The sequence below is a fragment of the Nestor notabilis genome, unplaced genomic scaffold (assembly GCF_000696875.1).
Source record: "Nestor notabilis isolate BGI_N333 unplaced genomic scaffold, ASM69687v1 scaffold7571, whole genome shotgun sequence".
In the NCBI taxonomy this organism is placed as follows: Eukaryota; Metazoa; Chordata; class Aves; order Psittaciformes; family Psittacidae; genus Nestor; species Nestor notabilis.
This window is the reverse complement of record NW_009915057.1, coordinates 1-16,657: the sequence shown is the minus strand read 5'-3', so window position 1 is coordinate 16,657 and position 16,657 is coordinate 1. Positions and strand designations below refer to the sequence as shown.

At 38.3% G+C, this 16,657-nt stretch overlaps 1 protein-coding gene across 1 annotated transcript; it reads right to left on the bottom strand.

Moving 5' to 3' along the window:
* Positions 1-342: 342 nt before the first annotated feature.
* On the bottom strand, positions 343-16,050 carry LOC104401415 (radial spoke head 10 homolog B-like). The gene is made up of 19 exons (XM_010023933.1): positions 15,800-16,050; positions 14,528-14,603; positions 14,215-14,283; positions 13,844-14,017; positions 12,681-12,766; positions 11,930-12,050; positions 10,908-11,084; positions 10,236-10,377; positions 9,362-9,483; positions 8,717-8,906; positions 7,930-8,041; positions 7,764-7,843; positions 7,516-7,667; positions 6,145-6,252; positions 4,924-5,100; positions 2,888-2,933; positions 2,245-2,370; positions 970-1,162; positions 343-538 (listed from the first exon to the last, which is right to left on the bottom strand). The coding sequence occupies exons 1-19, from the start codon at positions 16,048-16,050 to the stop codon at positions 343-345; spliced, it is 2,598 nt and encodes an 865-aa protein (XP_010022235.1).
* Positions 16,051-16,657: the final 607 nt, after the last annotated feature.

The following is a 16,657-nucleotide window of genomic DNA, read 5'->3' as shown; positions in this document are numbered from 1 at the left end:
TCAGTCAAACCGTATTTTAAGCAGAAACCATTTAATTGCGCCATATGATCATGACAAGATACCTGTTCCTTTATCAGCTTACTGGCACTTTTTAGGTACAAGTCAAATACTGACTTCTGGAATACTTGTTTTCAAAGGGTTACACTCATGTCTGTGACTGTATTCCCCTTCCCAAGACTCTTGGTGTAGCAGCAATAAACTTGTGCATACAGTTCTATCATACTTGTATTTTAGACCTTACTGCAAAAGTGTGGTTCTTCTGCTGTTGTTTTGGTTTTGTTTTTTTAACTTATTTGAAGAGTATTTACTTACTTCAAGCTGCAGTAGGTCTCATCAGATGATTTATTTCTTCCTTCTCTTTTTGCCAGCAGGCATCTTGGCAACTGGGGATGCTGCTCTGGGTGCCTCTTCCTTCAAAGCAGGTGCTAATGTTGCGCCAGGCTCCTCTGACTCCTTAAAATCTGAGCTCTTGGGGTCAGATGGTTTTGGTGCTGCAGCTGCTTCTTGCTTTTTTGCCTCTTCTCTGCCAGCAATAATTCTAAGTGAACAAAGTTTAAATTCAATGCAGTGCAAAACTGGGGAGACAGATTTATACTGGCTAAGCAACTACAGCTATATTCACAGTATGACCAGTATAAGCTGTTATATTGCAGAGAAACAGAAAATATGTCCAGTTACCACTTCAACTCTGCCTTATAGAATGTGAAAAAACTGCTTTTGCACAGAGCAGGGCCCAAGTGCCAGGAATTAACAGAGAGTGAGTAGTTCTGTAACCTCAAAGCAGCCTCTATTAGTTACTCCTGACAGCAAGAGAAGTCACAAGTTACATTCTGCATGTTGCTTATTGCACGTGGATGTTGTTTCCCAGTTAGACTATGCTATACGGCTTTATTAAAGCACGTTTTTCATTTTCAGTAATTCTGCTAGTAGAAGAGATAACAGTACTTCAAGATAAGACACACAACTCACTTTGCCAGCTCCTCATCCTTGATCTTTCTCAGCTCAGCTAATTCAGCATCTCGTATTCGATTTTCTTTCATTTTTTCCCACAGCACTTTCTCATGCTGGTAAGCAGGAAAGAGCTTAGTTGTAAAGAAGATCTGCACCTGATGCACCAACAGACTAAGCTCATCTGGTTCAGTTCTGGCTACTTGCGATTCACCTGCAACATGTAAATTAAGTATGTTTATTTAGGAGGGCACTTCTGTTCCAAGTGTGGCTTGGGCTACAGTATTTCAGCTCTGATACTCTGCAATAGGAAGGTCTGGCTTCTGCATGGTACAGGAGAGGACAACTGTGAGAAACTTTTAACTGAGGCATGTGAAAGGGGATGGCCCTTTTGCAGGTGTTTAGGGTGACTTGTCCCTGGGATGGCATCAAAAGAATATCAACTTTCCCCTTTAATCCTATGATAAGTGTCTTCTGCAGTAATCTGACAACAGTTCAATAGTTGTGACTCCTGTGCATGGGGGAATGGAGGAATGAACACAACTACCTGAAGGAACAGAACTGGATGCAAGCATCCAATTGTCACTACTATCAAAAAGTAGAGTCGGTTTTTGAAGGAACCATCAGATCTCTAACTAACTTTTCAGTCACCAGATTTCAGTGAAAGAGCTGACGACTACACGAAGATCCTTATGTATCTATGGTTTAGGGTTTAGGTTCTGTTTTCTGTTAGAAAACCTTTAATAAGCACAAAAAACAACCCAGATGAGATCTGCTGAACAGCCAGATGGTATAAAAAGGTTACTAGCCTCAGCATACAAGGTCCTTTCCAACCCTAACTATTCTATGATTACTCTTCTGCACGAATGTTGGCCTCTCATTAACCTAATCCCAGCTAATGGTGGCACATCATTAATAATAATTCTTACATTAACTAAACTAAGCAAGTTTAATAAAAGCAGTCATAGCTTCTGTTTGTCCAAGACATTAAAAAAAAAAAAAAAAAAAAAAAAGCTGTCTTGCAGATTGAACTTCTCATGGAGTAAATACAAGTTACAGCTTTAGATGCCCTATAAATAATATGTGACGTTTATAAATTGGGGAAACTATTTAAGTCAGTTATTAAACATCTCAATTACTACATTTAATCTTCTTTAAACATTTTCCTCCAGAATTAACGTTTGTTTACTGCCCTCTTGTGACAAGCTGCAATCTGCAGATACAATTAAAATTCCCCCATTCAAGAGCTATGAAGGATTTTTTGTGTTAAGTCTTAAAACAGTAGGAATGCCTTACCTGTCAATTCCTTTGTTGGACACATATTTTGTTCTTCTTCTGCATCCCAGCTCAACGATGATGGAACTATTGATGGAACAATGGTATCTCCATGAGTTGTGTGAAATGAAAGGGTAGTATCTGGTACTGCAAAGAAAGAAAATTAAAAGTACTCAGTCTGTAATTCTGTATGTTAAATATCAGGTTTCATCTTCAGCACAAACAGATATAAATTGTTACCTGACCTTACAGCTAGACCTGTGCCTGAAATACTTCTGTGCTGAGGAAAATTTTGGTTTGAATAAAGAGACAGTGCAAACTGCAATCTCCTGTTTCCATGCCCAAATGAGTGGGACAGAACAGGAAGAATTTAGTTTAAAAAAAGCCTTTAAGTTACTTTTAAGGAAAATGCAATAGCTTTCAATTAAAAAGCACAAAAGGTTCAGAGATTCAAACTTGCCCAGATATCTGTGTATAGCAGGTGTGGAAAGCTAAACATAAACCTTGTTGTAATTGCCAAACTGAACACAGCTACCATTTGTACTGCAATGCATCCAGTTGTTTCAATGATCAGATGCTGTTTTAATCATCTCTTAAGTTATAGGAAGAGTGAATCTCCTTTAGCACCACTGCTTATAGAGATGCTTATAACTCCAGTACTCACCCAGTAGCAATTCCTGAAGAGGATGCTCTGTGTCTTCAGAAAGTCTCTGTGGTTGTCAAGAAGTTTAAAATTCCATTACTAAATGCCTGGGCTTGTGTCCAACTTAAAAAGTGAAATTACACGTCCTTTTGAATCATGCAAATTCCTATTTACAAAGCATTCTGACAACCAAAGGCATTCTGCAATTATACCTATTCAAAACACTTCAATGGCAACCATGTTCCACACTTTCAAGTACTAGCAAATTGGTCATAACGCTTCACCTTCGATACCAGCCAGGGAATTAGGATTATCCTATTTCACAGCCAGTGAAAGATACTACAGAGAACGAGAGCTCCTATTCTTAGACATGTCCCTCTCTTATTACATGTTGCTCTACATACATCTGGTCCTGAGGAAACAATAATTAATTGCTATTCCTGATTACAAGAATATACTCTAGGAAGAACACTAAGCGAAAAGAAGAGAACAAGATTCAAGAGTATATCTGAGACCGATGCTTTGCAATCTTTCCAACTGTCACCCCAAGCATCTTCTGCAGCCTGATTATGTTTCAGTCTCACCAAAAACTCAGGTCAAACACAGTTTTATTTTTTATGTGTCAGCAATATTTTCTAAAAGCTAAGAAGTTTCCAAATTGTCTATCTGATTTCCATTATTCCAGTACAAAACAGTAATCCCTACTATCTTACCCTGAAATCAGAGCTCAAACAGAGTGTATTTGTTCCTGGAATATCAAGAATCTCATTACAGTCATACACTGGGCACAAAATTATGAAGGCAGTGAAGGTAAGAAGTTTGCTGAAAAAAAAATCTGGAAACTGTTTTAGGAATTATATTGCCTTCCCCAGTGCTTTTTAAATCTGTCTGCCCACTTCCCAGCCTCTCATTCCCCACCTTGCGAGACAAGATAAAACTGTAGCTTTGTTCACTCCTGTTTTAGTTAACGCAGAACTTACCAGCCAGTACTGTAAATAAAAACAGCTGAGTGCATGTGTGGGAGCAAATGCTTTTATTAGCAATGGCAGGCAATGCACCACTTCTAGGCTCATACATGCATCCAGGCATGGGAACACATTGTGTTTAATTTAAAATCATCTTGGGCTTTTTACATACCTCGTGTTTCTTTAATTCCTCCTGTGATATGAAACTTCTGTTAGAAGACGACGAGTAAAGCTCAGGTGCCTCAGAAATGTCATCATTCATGTCTGTACCAAATACAGTTCCACTGTACATGCACTAATAAAAGAGAAACACAAGAAGAATTTTACCTTCAGTACATTTTAAATTAAGATTTTCTTTCGGTCTTGGTAATCTGACTTTTTTAACTGGACCATTTCACTATGCAGCTGCATTAATTCTTGCAGTGATGCAAGGGAATAGATTCCACAGAATTGGAACAATCGACCAGGGAATGGGAGCGGTGGTGTTCAGTGGCACTACTGGTTTACTGAGAGTGTGAAATTAGGTGTTTGTGAATGATCTTTGAATTAATAAAATGCTTCCATCTTGTGCATAATTCCAAATAATAACAATTCTAATTCATGCCTCCAACTCCCTGTACATTTAAATTGCACCAGTGGCACAGGTAGCATCTTATAACTGACAAAATCCTTATTCAAGTGTCCAGCAAAAAGAAAAGAGCATAGCTTAAATGCTGGAAACAGTGAACCCTGATACATAAAACAACTGCAGTGCCATTTTTACAGGGCAGTTTTAGACATCTGACTTAAAGCAGAAGAGGCATATCTTCCACCGGTCAACCAATCTGACAATTCCCTTTCAAACACTGAAAACTTGCAAGTACCTTATGTGCATTTAGAGTTAACTAGGAAAACGTGCAAATGTGTTAAAACTCTCTATACTGATGTTACAATCGAAGGCAGCAGCAAGCAGGAAAGGCAGCAGGACCCAAACAAATGACTGTTCATGCAAAAAGAGGAAATTGGTTTCTATGTTCAGGAAACACAAAGTATTTGCAGGGCTGGACTTCACCCTCTCATTGGACATATTTGACAGGTCTGTATCAACTTTACCTGGGATAGAGAATAGTCTGGGAACACAGATACATATGTGGTTTTCTTGGAGAGAACATCTGTTCTAAAGGTACTTCTGCTCTCATTCTCATGAGCTTCTTGCTCCTTAATCATATCACTGGTAACATACACCAACGCACAGGCAAGAATTGCTTCAACAAACTCCAGAAAAACTAACTAGAGTTAAACAAACACAGTGATTAATTCACTCATTTTTACAAAATCCCATCATTATCTGGCAGTTAATATGTACCTGAGCAAGCAAAGAATTCAAAAGTGATTGATTGTGAAGCCTAGCTGGCCTCATTTATCCAGTGAAACATCCCTTCTTCTGAAGAAAAACTGAAAACAGCCCAAGCTCAAAAAATTCAGGAGTGAAATCCTGTGTTATGCCTTATACACATCACTATTGAAATAAAATACTGCATACGTTTTTGCTGCATCTGGAGCTACAAGACATTTCCCTAACAAATTATTAATTATGACCTAAAATGTTTAATTGTATACAGTGCTTCCAGAAACCCCGAGGAATGGGTGTATAATAATGAATCCCTCAGTAAGAGTTACACTCACGTTCAGTTTATCAGACACTGTTTAAAATAATAAAGTCAATATAGCCATTTACAACAGACCATCACCAAGTCAGAGCCAATTCTTTAAAGGCAAAGGCCTTCAGCAGCAGGCCAGCTGTCAGGCAGCATGAGTCTTCTGCCTCACTGAGGTGGCAGCACTTAACACATGAGGTTTCTTGGATCTCCAGATTTTCAGGATCAGTGTGTTCACATCTTAATTATTAACACATCTTAATATTTCCAGTGCAAACCTTGGCAGTTGGAAGTGCTGACATTCATCCCTGTGTAATCACTGTATACACATATTGTCAAGCAACTGCGCCACAGATGGATCTGTTACTAGCAGCAGTCTCCTAGGAATGGTATTTCACCCTCTGGGTTATGGTACTCTTAAGGGTTATTTTTATGGTCAGGAATGCTGAGAGTAAAGAGTAAAGTAATAAGAAAAAATACAGAAGTTCATGAGCTAAGCTTGAAGGTATAGGCAGAAAAAAGGAAGACAGAAACAGAGGCTCAAGTTTGCACTCTATTTTCTTACTAAATTAATTTCCTCCTGCCTAGCAGACAGAACAGTAATTGCAACAGTTTTTAAAAGTAATTTTAATTGTTCCTGTAGCTATGAAGTATGATACTTTTCATCCATACACACCTCCAGCTCCAGGTTGGTATTACTGCTACCAGGCACAGAGGGACCACCTTTGACAAGTATTTCCACAAGTCTTGAAGGAGTTAATTGTTTGCTGAGAAGTTTAAAATCCTGGGTAAGAGTAAGCATTACATGTTAGCAGCACTCAAGGCATTCCCACATGGATCTAATCTAACTCCCTTTAAATCCTGTGTCAAAGTTTCTAGTGGTTTCACATGATCAGAGGGCTGGACCACCTCTTCTAGGAGGAAAGGCTGAGAGAGTTAGGGTTATCCAGCCTGGAGAAGAGAAGGCTCCAGGGAGACCTCTAGGCAGCCTTTCAGTTCTTAAAAAGGGACGGGTTAGGGTTAGGTTTCAGTTCTTAAATGAAGACAAAGAGAGACATTTTAGCAAGGCCTGCTGTGACAGGATGAGGGGTGATGGTTTTAAACTAAAAGAAAGAATATTCAGGCTGGACATGAGGAAAAGATTTTTACAGTGAGGGTGGTAAAACACCAGCACAGGCTGTCCTGAGAGGTGGTGGATGTGCCATCCCTGGAGATGTTCAAGGCCAGGCTAGATGTGGCTCTGAGCAACCTGACCTAGTTGAAGATATCCCTGCCTATTGCACGGAGGTTGGACTAGATGAGCTTTGAAGGTCCCTTCCAACCCAAACTATTCTATGATACTCCCATGTAGGTAATCAATGACAAAGTTAAGTTCTGGCCTTACTGAAGTCAATGGAAATTCTTCCTAGACTACAAAAACAGTGTTAAGAAAGAACTTCTAATTTTTCTAATTTTTATTTATGAGCTTTCACTATCTTCCCATCTGATATTTTTACTCATTTACTTTTTCCATGAAAAAAGGCTTGGATTTTGGTCACAGTGACAGTGATCAAAACCCAGGCCTATCAATGGGAACTGTTCCCTAGCTTCAGTGTAATCTTGATCTGTCCCTGAATTACTGAATGTTAGTAAAGAATCTCATCTTCATCTTGCAGTATATTAAATTAACGCATTATTAAAATGGTTTACTGTGTTATTTCAGAAGGTGCCAGTCTGAGTTCTACCAGTAAGACATTTCCATATATTCACTTTACAGGGTGGGGGGGAAGGAAGCAAAAATATTTTTATTCGCTTAGACAAATGTGTTTTAAGATTTGGTTATTTGAAATTATCAGTACAAAGTCAGAATTCAGTCCTGCACAAGTACATAAATCATTTCTGTAGAATAACTGTCCCATTAATATTTGGTGCACAGTTTCTACAAATAACATATCACTCCTACCTTTTCCACTGAGCAGAAGTCACAGGGAGTATTTTAAAACACTCATATAAACTGAACAAATAAAGCTTTTGTAATCACACAAAATAAAGAAATAGAGGTTATTACATTCAACATCCAAAGGAAGTGCCTCATTTTCATCGTGAGCTCAAATGGAGGTCTGGTACTTGGCCTACAAAAGGCTCTGTATATTTCCCAGCACTTGCCAATGTAGCTGTTCATGACCAAAACTGTACATCTTTCTTCAGAAAATAAGATACCTTTAAAAATTGGGAAAAAATAAATGGTTACAGTAAAACTATGACGTGTGTGGTACTAACTGATGACTTCTGCACAGAAGAAATACTGTTACTTACCTTGGACATAACAGGCAGAGGGAATAACGTTCCTGGACATCATTTGTAAGAAACACTTACTCAGATAAGGACTGTTCTCTCTACAGTTGAAACAAAAATACTCTTGTCTGGGAAGACTCAAACCCATTACACTGAAATCAACTTCACTCTAAGATGAAAAACTTACTTGTGTTCTTCACGATAGATATGAAATGCTAGGCGAATAAGGTATGATAAAAACGTTCTGAACAGTAAAGTCTCATGTGGACAATGTATCTCCTCAACTGGTGTTTTCTCACCTAAAAAATTTGAATAAATAAATCTATATTGCTATCATGTACATTAAAATGCTTCTCCATCTCTACCTATCACACAGAAACAACACTGCTGGAAGAATCAGACCAGACACAGCATCACTTCCAAACAAGCAGTTCAAGGGAGAACCATCCACCTACAGCTGAATTCTATTAAATTCTCTCTTTCTAGAAACACATCCACTCAGCATATAGGAATGAAAGGGGAAGCAAAGTTGGAGTTAAACCATTTACATACATAGTAGGGACACCACAGTGCTTCTGCTGCTGGTCTAAAAGGGAACTGATTGTTTAACTGGCTCTATGGAAATAAAAAACCCCACACTACATGCAAACCAAAGTTAAAAGCACTGAAAGATTTGTTTCTTCTCTTTCTCAGACCTCTTGAAATTACATGTAATAGTAAAGGCAAGACTAGGGGTGAATACAAATTTTGAATAGATGGCTCTTTAGAACAAATTTTTAAGTGCTATTTTAATTTTACATTTTCCCACCCAGTAAGTGTTAATGCATCCATTGAGAAGTCACAGGCACAGAGGTACTCACTCAGGGACACCTAACTACCGGCGTTGAGCTGTGAGTACAACTTGCCACTCCACCTCTCCACAGTTTACTCTTACAGTTCCTAGATTTTAGACCCCAAACAACAGAAATACAAACCGCTCAATATCCGATCCATTTCAGCAAGACTTATGTTGGAGTGATGAAACTGGCAGTCCTTCAGAAATCTCCAAAATTGGAGCTTCGTCATAAGGAAGGTGTTGTCAAAAGAATGATCACAGCCTAAGCTACTGTAGAAGGTGTAAATTCTTCTCAGTTCCGTAATATGCCTCAACACAGCAAATTCTACCTAAATAAAGCAGGATATGTTTTCAGCATCGTCTCAAAGCAAGTAGGAATCAGTTCATATTGATCCTATAACTGGGCATATAATTCTTTTCATCTTGTAACTTCAAAGAGGATATCCCTGATTAAGCATTCATGATGGCGTTACTCAAATGCAGTTATATTTTTTTTGATGATCAATAAAAATAAATTAGTCTGTCAGCAGACAAACCTCACAGTAGCTAAAGGTAGCTGTCGAATGCCCTTCCAGATATAACATTTTTTTTTTTTTACTGTATTCCGAAGAAAGCTCAGGAAGAGGCAATACTGTCTATTCATTCGTTTTGGTCTTCTGTTTTCATGGCCTTCAGATTTTCAAATAATTCCTTAATGAAATGAGTTACTTTAATAAAATAAACCAGAAATAACATGAAATACACCACGGAGGAAAACTGAAGATATCAAACAATAAAGTCTTACTTGTTTCAGTTCTTCCCATCTCTCTTCCTTTGGCAACAAGTCAAGCAGTAAAGATATATCCAACTCAGTACTGAATTCCAGAATAGAAGTATCTTCTGAGCCACTGATGATTGTGGTGTTTTCTACCATGCAAATAAAATAAATTAGAATAAACTAAAATGAAGTTAAATATACATATATACACAGAGAGAGGGGGAAAATGAAACATATGTTAATTCTTCTTATCTTAGTGACTTCAAACTAAGAACAACAGACTCCTTTACAGTGAGGTGTAGAGATTTCATAATCAACAGCATAAATAACTGAAGAGTAATTTTGTCAAATCCAACCCCTAGCCGAAAGGAAATGCAGAATTTATGTAAGTTATGAAACTTTCAGACAAGAGTGTTCAAAAAGCATTACAAGATGTAGTGTGGATGTGTCAATCAACTCACAGTGTCATGTGCAGGAAACAAGAAGTATGGGAGCAAAAGTCATCTAGTGGTAGGACAAGGGGTAATGAGTTTAAACTTAAACAGGGGAACTTCAGGTTAGATATAAGGAAGAAGTTCTTCACAGTGAGGATGGTGAGGCACTGGAATAGTTGCCCAAGGAAGTTGTGAATGCTCCAACCCTGGAGGCGTTTAAGGCCAGGCTGGACAGAGCCTTGGGTGACATAGTTTAGTGTGTGGTGTCCCTGCCCATGGCAGGGGGGTTGGAACTAGATGATCTTAAGGTCCTTTCCAACCCTAACTATTCTATGATTCTATAACTCCCATGTTTAATAAAGTTCTTTGAAGAAATATGTCTGGCTCTTGAGTAAGTATGAACAGCTTCACATTATAGTAAAAACAAAATGTCAACTGAGTAGAATTTGTTTTCTTAAGCTGCTTACCAGTGTCAAAATGACTTTCTGTGCAAATGGAATTCAGCCCTTTCACATTCATTGCATTCACTAGAAAAGCAGGATATTCCACCATGTTATCATCTATGAACTCTCCTTCATAAACACGACCATTCTTGAAGACAAACTTGCCCTATAGAGAGATTATGATCTTTGATTTATATTGAAATTAACAAAATTAAGACTTACGCTCTTAATCAAAGTTCCTTTTAAGAATCTTGGCTACAGTGTAATACATGAGATAAAATAAAGCAAAATAATTTTTCCTCCCCGTTTTTTATAAAGTACTTTGTCATCTGTTAATTGAAGTACCCTGCTGGAATGAAAAATTGCCTATATATCTGTTTGGTTTTGAAAAGTCAACCACTGCAAAAATCCAGACATACCTACTACATTCAAAATCTTCACAGCAAAATATATTTCTTTATACACACAACATGCATCTAACCACAGAGTCAAATCTGTGGCCCAGCAAGGTTCTTAGAAGGACTCCTACTGCTTTCAGCAGACTCAGCCCATGATGCTGGGATTCCGTCCATAATGAAACATTCCATGCATAATGAATGTAGTTTTCTGTACAGAGATCTGGAGATCTACCATACAGAGCAGAATTGACTCCTCTGGTGTTGTCTGTAGTTTGTCTTACTGTTTGTGAATACTTACCTTGCCATGCTTCTTGTTACAAACCCATTCACCATCATACACTGCTCCACTGGCATATATGAACTTCCCGTGTCCATGTCGTTTCCCATTTACAAAATCACCTATGTATTCATTCCTTAAAGGATACTGAGACGCAGGCATTCTCTTCAAAAACCAGATGTGGATGCCATACCCATGCTGAAAAACAATTTGTGTGTTTAAGAAAAACCAAACATCCCCAGAGAAGCTACTACTGCTACAAGTCCAGACTTCGAAAAAAGAGAACCACCTTTAAGTCATAGTTGGCAAATCTCTCAAATAAAAGCACCCAGCTGACAGCTGCAGTACTTCAAGCCATCCTCAGAACTATATTCTACAAAGGTGCATGGGAGAAGTGCTCAGAGGATACACTAAATCAACACATACTTGAGCAAGCTCTACGAACAAGACTCCTAAAGACATCCTTCCTGCCTGAATCCTTTTGGCTGTAAGGCTGAACAGGCAGGTGAGGAACACCATGCCAGGCAGAGCCATGATGTTCAAGAAGCTGGACTCCTCCTTAATAATTTTGTGCAGGGTGAAAAGACAGAGGAAATAGCTCACACTCTTTTTCCAACAGAATAATAAATGGAAGGAACAGAAAATGCCAGAAATCATCTTCTTCCATCATGAAACCTTAACAGCATGGTCTAATATTTCACAGGTGACACAAACGTAAATTGCTACATATACTCACTGCTGAAGTCATATCTCAAGCTGAGTATAGTCACACTTAACTTTGACTTCTTTTACTTTTAAAGAAAAAGGTTCATATTTTCCATTAAATTATTATTTCGTAAGACTAAGTCAACAGCCCCTTAACAATCTGAATACTGCAGACTTCTTATGAGCGTCAACTTAAGATAAAGAGCACACTTACACTATCTCAACTGGCAAAAATCATATAAAGCTCCTTTGATATTGCACAAAACTCCCTTCTCTAGTTTCACTAGAGCAATGGACAGATGCTGAACTAAAGAGGTTTCTGGGGAAAAAATTACTACCTGGATGCCATGCACCCACTGTCCCATATACTCTTGATTAGCTGTCAACCATCTCATTCTTCCTTTTCCATGACGTATGTTTTTCTCCCACTGACCTTCATAGATATTTCCAGACTTATAGCTGCAAGAAAATAATAAAAGTTAATGACTCACTCATACTAAATTCTAAGTGGATCTTACGAAAGCAAGGTTTATACAAAACCTCACTGGTAATGAATTCAGAATTTATTAAAGCTAAATACAAGCATTAATTTGAAAGTTGCCTCACTGTGACACAAATATGAAGGTTTGATTGTACCCACTGTTTACCTGCTATTTTTAACTTATATATCACTGTAAAAATATTAACCAGTTCTTTTTTTCCAAACAGTCTTCACCATAGATAATCAAAGTATTCTTTTATGTATAATTCCACAAATAATTCATCCATTCATAAAAGTAGCTCCATCTATTCAAATAATTTATTTGTTTTTAAATGTTGATTTGTGGTTTACCAAACCTGATTTTGCATTTTGTTTTCAGACATTCCTTTGTAGGACTGAGCAGTAGAAATACATCAACATAAAAATGTAGGTTATAGAGAAGGTCTATTTTATTATTATAAAGCGTCTTGTAAAATTATTTATTCCACTACAGAAGGTACACACTACTATGAAATGGTAGCATTTGTATCCATTTTAAACAACAGGAGAAACTGTATGATAATACATGCAAAATAAAAAATATGAAGAATGAGTATTATGACATTTACCATCTCGTTCCCCATCCTTCTTTGGCATCATTTACCCAGTCACCTGAATACCAAGAGGTATGTTCCTGGTCATAATAAATGGTACCCTGAAACAGACAGTATAGTCAATTTAAATACCTAAATATTCATCTACATTAATAAAACACTGCATACAAGTTACATCAGACACGCATAATCATGCTCTTACTTGCAGCCACACTGAGACCCTGCAGTGAAAGCAACTGAAGTGATAAAATTAAAAAGCAATCTCTTTTGATGAATAATTAAGACCTTAAAAAAGACCAGGTGTCCCAAAAAAAAAAAAAACCAAACCAACCCCAACCTGTTACATCAAATTCTACCATGTTTTTCAAAGTACTTGGAGACACTTTCAGAAAGCTAACTTTGGCAACTTAATCACAGCAGGCACTCTGAGGGAGATCAGTTTTCTGACTCATTCAGAATTCAACTTCCAATGATAAGTCTACAGCGTTAATTGCTCTTTCTCTATCTGACAGTTTCCTCTCTGAACAAACTGGACAGACCATTGCACTGGTGATAATCCACTGCAGCCCTTGTGATTTTAATGTGTCATTAATGACATGTTAAAACCCCCCTCATTATTAGAATGGATCTTCCTCACATGCTGAGCATCGGTCTTCAAGATGTCAGGCCCAGAAGAGTTTCTCAATTTGGATGCATAAAACAGAGACAGATAAAAGCACTACATACCTTTAACAAGTTGGAACTAGATGTCACTTACACTAGATATGGCAGTAATTATCATACTTAGTCTGCTTAACACATCTGGGAGATGGGATTACTTTGTCACTACTGGGAAGCTAATTGACCTGTCATTGCTATGTGGCTACTGATGCAGCCAACACTTTTGACTTTCATCATCTTTGTGGAGCAGCATAAAGGACAAAATACATAATAAACCAATAATTCTTTTCAGATACCGTTCATCCCTTCTAGCACAAAAAGATCACACCCCAATTGTTTTAATTGGCACTCACAACTCCAGAGAAGATCCTCAGAAAAAAGAAATCTCTACAAAGTGTAAGGCCATGCAACAGCATGAAACATTTTTGCAAAACGTCTGCACAAGAACACTTGCTATTCCAAAAGGTATGTGGACAGCAGATGAGAAGACCATGCTCTCATGTGGTGTTCTTTCTTACCTTTCCATGTCTTTTGCCTTTACACCAATAGCCAATGTAAGAAATAGGACGAGTACCGCTCCTGAAAAATCCAAATCCATGCCTAACTCCATCCTTAATTGATCCTTCATAAATGCTGCCATCATTCCACGTATAATGGCCATTAAACATCGGCACATTCTTAACAAATGTTCCCTAAAAAATTAAATTACAACATTTAAAAAAACATGACCAACTGTCTGGGAGAAGTCAGGCCTGTGACTGAAACCACTGCCATAGTTCTGCAGTAGGCAGCTGCACTGTACCAATTACTGCAACTTACCTACTTTCCTTGAATTTACACCTCTAATTGGCTGTAATTGTGTTCTGTTATAAATGGAAGTGCACTTTACCTCATACGTCACTCCATCAGCCCACGTGTAAGTCCCTTGTCCATGCATAAGGCCTTCAGAAAACATGCCCTTCAAAATAAAGAGAACAGCATTGTTTGCAAATTTATTCTGACCACAACCAAAGCCTACAGTGACTGTAAGACTTCAAAAGAATTATATATTAATGTCATCCTCCAACTACTCATTTCAAATGAAGAGCTTTTAATGCTTACACATTCTGAGTGCTCAACTTCCACCTACATTAACAGAAGCAGACTGCCTGTTCTAGAGAAAGAATTTAATCCACTACTATTTTATTATTTTATACACTTACCTTGTATGTATTTCCTCCCTCAAAACATGCAAATCCTTTACCTTCATATAATCCATGGACTTTTTCACCTTCATAGCTACAAGAAAAACAAACTAAAGATGAAGGTTTCCTGTTACTGCCAGTAGACATAAATGACAACTTATATAAAACAAGTCACCTTTGCTTTACCATGGTTTACACACAAGCCAGCTGCTGCCTCTTGTGTAGAGAAACAAACTACAACAAAATTTAAAAATCTTTGCACCTTTCTTGTAGTATTTCACATAATTGTTGTGTTGCCTCAAACCCATATTTCTTTCAATTAAGAAAACAAGACACATGGCTAGATTTAAAAAGGAAGCATGTAAGGACGTGAAGCTGTTGGAGCAAGTCCAGAGGAAGGCCATGAGGATGATAAGAGGGCTGGAGCACTTCCCGTACGAAAGACAGGCTGAGAACATTGTGCCTGTTCAGCCTGGAGAAGAGAAGCTGCGTGGAGACCTCATAGAAGCCTTCCAGTATCTGAAGGGGGCCTACAAGGATACTGGAGAGTGACTCTTCATCAGGGACTGCAGCGATAAGACAAGGAGCAATGGGTTCAAATTTAAATAGGGGAAGTTCAGGTTAGATATACAGAAGAAGTTCTTTGCTGTGAGGGTGGTGAGGCACCCAGAGAAGTGGTAAATGCTCCATCCCTGGCAGTGTTCAAGGCCAGGTTGAACAAAGCCTTGGGCAACATAGTCCAGAGTGAGGTATCCCCGCCCAGAGCAAGGGGGTTGGAACTAGATGAGCTTTAAGGTCCCTTCCAACCTTAACCATTCTATGATTTACTAGCTTACAACTAGGCAACCTGGTCATGTGAAACATTACATATATTCCCCTTGAACTACCAAAGGATTTGGCTAACACTGCTATTCACCTGCTTCCTCAGTTTAGGATATTCTTAAGAGATATGAGCAGCCCTAAACATTTAAATGCAGTAACAACTGAACTTTACATGACATAGCTACATTTTCCACACAATCTGCATACTTAGACAAAACTTCACCATAGGAGAACAAGCTAAAAGAATGAAGCTTTTGGCAGGTAGAGAGCACCAGCAACACTTGAGGATGCAAGAAGGCAGCAGAATTCCACATGTATCACTCATAAGGTATCACGGTTATTAGCTCTGAACAACCCTATTCACTGCCTCAAATTAAAAGTTAAATCTGTGTTTGTATGACACTAGGTACACAAGAGATACTTAAATTAGAATTCCTGACTGCAGTAATGTATGTGTAACAAGTATACCTTTTTACAATAAGTTGAGTAAGAATAGGCTCCTCGTAGTATTGAGGAACATCTGGGACTGGCGGTTCCTCTGCCTCCTCTGGTTCCTTATCCTGTATCACTGGACTTGCTCCTGTTTCTTCTTCATTCACCAAGGTCAGCACACTTGTCAGCTTTGTAGCACTACTCTCAGCTGTAATTTCTTGTGAAGGAATAGAAGGGCGTGAAGATTTTTCTGCCTTCTTGCCATCTTTCTTCTTATCCTTTGCCATAACTACTGAATTGTGTCAACGTGTATTCTCCTTCCAAACATCTACTGTCTTATGTAAAGATGTCTTCCCTTACAACCTGAGACAAAAAACAACCAAACAAAACCCGAATAGCTAAATTCATGGAAAATTACACAAGCATGTATTTAACTTATTTCTGTAGTAAGTATTCCTCTTGGCAGTGTTTTCAGCTTGTGGTAGACAGAACACTGGGCTGTGACCTAACTCTTAAGAAGTTCATCAAAACCACCACGACCTGAAAGTGTTGTTAGTAGACTTACACTACATGGAAGTCTCTATCTTTACAGCTTTTTAGGTGTCTAGATTTAATCATGCGGCAAAGTTGAAAACCACTTCTCAAAGATAGGAGTTTGGCGAGTTTACAGCTGCACCAGCAGTATTGATTTAACTTGCTTTCAAAGTTAGGAGTACAGACTGACCCAAAATGTAGAATAGCCTCTGTAACTTACAGTTATCTTGCTAGTTAAGAGCTACTTGAAAGTTACAGGACTGCTTGAATAGCTGTAATCACAATCCCCCCTCATTTCACAGATTGATCATCACTGGTTTACAATACATGAATCAATCCCTGCGCTCCAGTGGCGAGGGC